Source organism: Lipotes vexillifer, unplaced genomic scaffold, assembly GCF_000442215.2.
Source record: "Lipotes vexillifer unplaced genomic scaffold, Lipotes_vexillifer_v1.1 scaffold914, whole genome shotgun sequence".
Taxonomy (NCBI): Eukaryota; Metazoa; Chordata; class Mammalia; order Artiodactyla; family Lipotidae; genus Lipotes; species Lipotes vexillifer.
This window is the reverse complement of record NW_006780388.1, coordinates 296,012-301,357: the sequence shown is the minus strand read 5'-3', so window position 1 is coordinate 301,357 and position 5,346 is coordinate 296,012. Positions and strand designations below refer to the sequence as shown.

The following is a 5,346-nucleotide window of genomic DNA, read 5'->3' as shown; positions in this document are numbered from 1 at the left end:
AAAGAGTGTGAGAAAAATTAAAAAGCCATCGTTTAAGAAGGGCAGCACAACATCCAGTCATGTTGAAAAAATGCAGCTGGACACAGGTTCCTCCCACACAGTTGGCTGGCTGCATTTTTTTCTTTTTCTAAACATGATGTCCACTACAGCTCAGGTGTAGCTGTCAACTCAGAATGAAGACTAAATAAAGACCTTTTGAGATAAAAGAGAACTAATCATTGCCAGCAAATCTGCATTCAGGAAATGCTAAAGCAAGTTCTTCCAGCTGAAAGGAAAACAATACCAGAGAGAAATTCAATTCTTCAGAAAGGAAAGGAAAGTACTGGAAATGGTAAATTAGAGAAACATGAACTTATTTTTTCTCTGAATTTCTTTAAAATACATATGACTACTTAAAGCAAGACATTCTGACAACGGTGGGCTTAAAACAAAGACAAATGTTAACACATAGGACAACTGTACTCTAAAGCAAGGGTTCTCAACCCCGGGGTCATTTTGCTCCCCACCTGGAGTGAGATTTGGTAATGTCTGGAGATACCTTCTATGAACTGAGGGTGTGCAACCAGCATATAGTGGGTAGAGGACAGGAATGCTGCTAAACATCCTGCAATGCACTGGAGAGCACTCACATCAAAACGTCAATAGTGCCCAGGTTGAGAAACCCTGCTTTAAAAGATGAGGGAGGGAGAGGTAAATGAATCTACATTTTATGTAAAGAGGTCTAATCTAGGATGTGAAATTAAGGATGCATATAGCAATCCTTAGAGCAAAGACAAAAGAAAAATGATGCACTGTTAAAAAGCCAATAGATAAAATGGAAGTTTAAAAAAAATATATTTATTTATTTATTTGGCTGCGCTGGGTCTTAGTTGTGGCACACAGGATCTCGGGATCTTCACTGTGGCATGTGGGATCTAGTTCCCTGACCAGGGATCAAACCCGGGCCTCCTGCATTGGGAGGGCAGAGTCTTAACCACTGGACCGCAAGGGAAGTCCCGATAAAATGGAATTCTAAAACATATTCAAATATCCCAAAAAAGGGATATCCCAAAAGAAAGGAGGAACAGACAAACAAAAGCCAGAGTGGACAAATGGCAATCAAATGATAAAAGAGTAGCTCTAAATCCAACCACATATCAATAGACTTCAAGACAAAGACTAAATGTTAATGGACCAGTTAACCTCAAGATCCTGAACTCCAAACAGTGGCCATAAAGTGCCGTGCTCCATCAAGAAATTAACCAAAATGTCTGTTTCCAAGCCAACGAATCCTGTAGTCAAGGGAGAGGCAAGTGGAAATCACCTCACAGAGAAGTGCTCCCAACACAAGCCACCATGGAACCCTTCAGAAGTAACCAGTTACAAACTCATCAACGAAGAATTATACAACACACGAGGAATTCCACTACCAAGAGAGAACCTGAAGGTAAGAAAGGAGGAACCTGAAATTGTACTGCAAACTGGAAGAGTGAAACAAGTACTCTGGGATGTTCAGACACGTGAAGGAAGGACAGAGACACAGAATTCAAGGACAGAAGATTATAAACGATGAAAAGACAGGTCTGAAAAGAACAGTACTGTGTATTATTTATTTATTTATTTTTGGCTACGCTGTGCGGCTTGCAGGATCTTAGTTCCCCAACCAGGGATGGAACCTGGGCCTCCAGCAGTGGAAGCAAGGAGTCCTAACCACTGGACAGCCAGGGAATTCCCCAGTACTGTGTATTTTTACTTCTTCTTTGTCTCTATAGAACAAGCCACTTGAATCCTCTATTTAACTTGAATAAAAATGCATCTAGCTTATAGCACTTGGAATACAGAGTCTCTAAAATAAATGAATCTGTGTGATTCATGTATGTACGTGTTTCACAAAACGTAGTTTTTAAAAAAATTTATTTTATTATTTTATTTTTTGGCTGCGTTGGGTCTTCGTTGCTGTGCGCGGGCTTTTCTCTGGCTGCGGCGAGCAGGGACTACTCTTCGTTGCGGTGCACGGGCTTCTCATTGTGGTGGCTTCTCTTGTTGCAGAGCACGGGCTCTAGGCGTGCGGGCTTCAGTAGTTGTGGCTCGCGGGCTCTAGAGCACAGGCTCAGTAGTTGTGGCGCACGGGCTTAGAGGCTCCGCGGCATGTGGGATCTTCCCAGATCAGGGCTCGAACCTGTGTCCCCTGCATTGGCAGGCAGATTCTTAACAACTGCACCACCAGGGAAGCCCAAAATGTAATTTTTATTGTAATTCTATAGTAAAGACAAATATTGCTCAGCTGTTTTTCTTTTTTTTTAAGCTTATACTTCTATCAGATTGAGATAAGAAAACTGAACTTCTAAAAAACTGTTTCCAAAAAGTGCCTATGTAGGTGCTTAATAGATGTCATTCAAAAAAAATGTTAAGGACTAAACAATCCAATTAATAGGCAGACAGTGTCAGAACGGATAAAAATGCAAGCCCCAATTATAGACTGTCTACAACAGACACAATTTTAAAACAAAGGTTGAAAGTAAATGGATGGAAAAAATACATCACATGGAAATCGTAAGCATGAGAAGGCTACAGCAGCCATATGAAAATCAGACAACAGACTTCAAGACAAAGGTCAAGGTGGACATTTCTTAATAACGAAAGAGCAAATTCATCAGGAAGACATAACAAGCATAAATGGCTAAGAGCCCAATAACAAAGACATCAAGCAAAATGGACAGAATTAAAGGGAGAAACATGATCCCACAATCACAGCTGGAGATTTTAACATCCCTTTCTCAGCAATTGAAAGAACTAGAGAAAAAGGTCAGTAAAGATAATCTGAAAAAATACTACCATCTCGACCTAATTGATATGTGCAGAACACAGCACCCAACTGCAGAACATGCAGTCTTCTTAAGTGAACACGGCACACCCACCAAGACAGATCATCTGCTGAGCCACAAAACAAGTCTGAATCAATGTAAAGAGTTAAAATCCATATGTAGTATATTTTTTTGGATCACAGAGATACATTAGAAATCAATAACCATTAGGTATCTAGGAAACCCTTCAGGGTTTTTATTTGTATTTGACAAATAATCCACAGGTCAAAGAAGAACTCCCAGGGAAGTAAGCATGGCTCGGAGGAAATATACTTAGAAAAGGAAGGTCTAAAATCAACAACCTAAGATTCTACCTTGAGAGGTTAGACACAGAGCCAAGCCAAGCCAAAGTAAGCAGAGGGAGGAGTGCAAGGGAAACAAAGGAGGGCTGCTGGGACTAGCACCCCGACCTCCTGCTGTTACCTCATTGGCTGCAGCTGCCATAGGAGTCGGATGGTTGACGGCATCACCCAGCGCAATGGCTAGACGGAGATCCTTCTGAATATATTTCAGGTAGAAATCAGGCTTAAAGTTTCCTTGTAGGATATCTGAGGAGGGAAAGTCATTCATCAGAAGAACTGAAAGGATCCTAAATAAGAAACCACCTGGAGTCCTGTCAGAGGTCAATACCTAGCATTTCCTCCCCCTCGGACACCCAAGAGACAAGTTCCCAGCCTGTAGCCCCAAATCCTATCTACCATGTCTCTGGACGCTCTCTGACTGGGGGCCTGGACTGACAGGAGTGGGTGCATCATTCACACACAATGAGCCCCTGAAGAAGGGGCTGTTTTGTGACAACTGCCTGACCCAGTTCCCAGCTTCAACCAAAACTAAAACGCAAAACGAGAGGCCAAAGGCAACTTACTTTGGCACTTCTGGTCCAGGAAGATGCTGGCCAACTGTCCCTGATTGAGGATGTCCAAGAGTGTCTGCTGGGACTGGCCTGTCACTTGGGCCAGGGTGAGCCCCTCAGCGATGGTGGCCATGAAGCTCCCCTGGACCATGTTCACGATCAGCATCATCTTAGCTGCGTTGCCAACCTCACCTGCCCAGGGCAAAGAATCGTGGTCACATCCCAAGAATCCTGTGGGGAGGGACTTTCTGCCCACCCTCACCCCTGCTTGGACCCACCTCTACACCCAGGGGAGGCCCCATTCACCTGCCCCTGACAGAACTGGCTCTGACCCTTCTGGCTCTTCCTCCTTCCAGGCACTGACTGTGCAAGTCAAAGGAAACCTTCCCATGGGGGCCCCAGGCAGAGAGGCCGTGCGGGACTGACGGTGTCATCAGGGCGGTCTAGAGGGGATGTGGCCCACCCAGCCTCCAGGCCTGAAGTGGCCCGACAGGTGGGCAGGCATGTTACCTAGAAAGAAGGAGGTCTTCCCCATTGCCTGGAAGCAGCTGCTGCAGTCCTCATATAAGCCCCTGTCTCCGGCCGCTAAGATCACCAACATCCCATCATTAGATAGCTGCTGATTCCCTGAGACCGGGGCTTCCAGAAAGCGGCCCCCCCTGGACACAATCACCTGGAAAGGAAAGTCACAGCTTCTGGAGGCCTTGCCTCTCATGAAGGTCTTGGGCAGGAAGCAAGGAGCATACTGGGGCAGGAGCACTTGACCCTCCACGCCGAGGCCCCAAAGCTGACGCCCGTACCAAGGTGCTGGACTGACAATGGGAGGGTCAGCAGACTGTCCTCCACCAGGTGCCTGAATCACATGCAGTAGACAGAGAGAAGCTGGGGTGTCCTCATAGGCTCCCATTTACTCGGAATTTCTCACAAAGACCAAAGACTATAACCAACATGACAATGCCAATGGCATGGTCGACCACACTTCCTAAAGACACCGTCCTACCTTGATTTTAGCCACCCGTAGAATGCACATGGGCCACAAATCACCACCCCCTCACTTGGGCCCAGTGGCTCAGCGTGGTGGAATACTCTGCTAGTATCTGTAGAAAGCTGCTTAAATCTAAACGGCCCTGCTGGCAGCCTAGATTGCTTCTGAGAGGCTGGCAGCTATAGGACCCAATGCCCATCCCAGCCAGGAAACAAGTCTCCTTTCACAGCCACTCAGACTAGCTGTAGATTTGAAGGCAGAGAGTGAAGACAGGCTAGTCCCAAAGTCTCTGGCTTTGGCTCTAGAGTAACTAAGTTGCCCACGCTTTGGCATGGTTAGCCTGGGTCTTGGGCTCCAACTGAAAGGATGCTGGAGGGCCAGCCCGAATTAGGCCGCTACCTGGGCCAGCTCGGTGACTGTGTCAGCATCCACTGTTGACATGTCCACGTAGCACTTCCCGGGGCGGATCCCTTGCAGCACACCACTGGGGCCCAGCACCAGCTGTGGGGACACAAGGGAGAAGCAATAGCCCAGGCTCCCAGCCAGACACCCAGGAGCCCCTTAGACCTAAGGTCAGTGTCCTGCTGATTTTTTGGCTCATTTCCCAAATAGAAGCTAAATATTAAGGCTCAAAAGGGAAGAGCATGCAAATAAGCAAGGGAAAG

At 46.2% G+C, this 5,346-nt stretch overlaps 1 protein-coding gene across 1 annotated transcript in view; it reads right to left on the bottom strand.

Moving 5' to 3' along the window:
• GLYR1 (glyoxylate reductase 1 homolog) overlaps positions 1-5,346 on the bottom strand; it is a 34,262-nt gene that overhangs the window by 862 nt on the left and 28,054 nt on the right. The window contains 4 exon segments of the mRNA XM_007453455.1: positions 3,267-3,391; positions 3,709-3,888; positions 4,207-4,369; positions 5,081-5,182. Coding sequence (XP_007453517.1) covers positions 3,267-3,391; positions 3,709-3,888; positions 4,207-4,369; positions 5,081-5,182 — 570 coding nt within the window.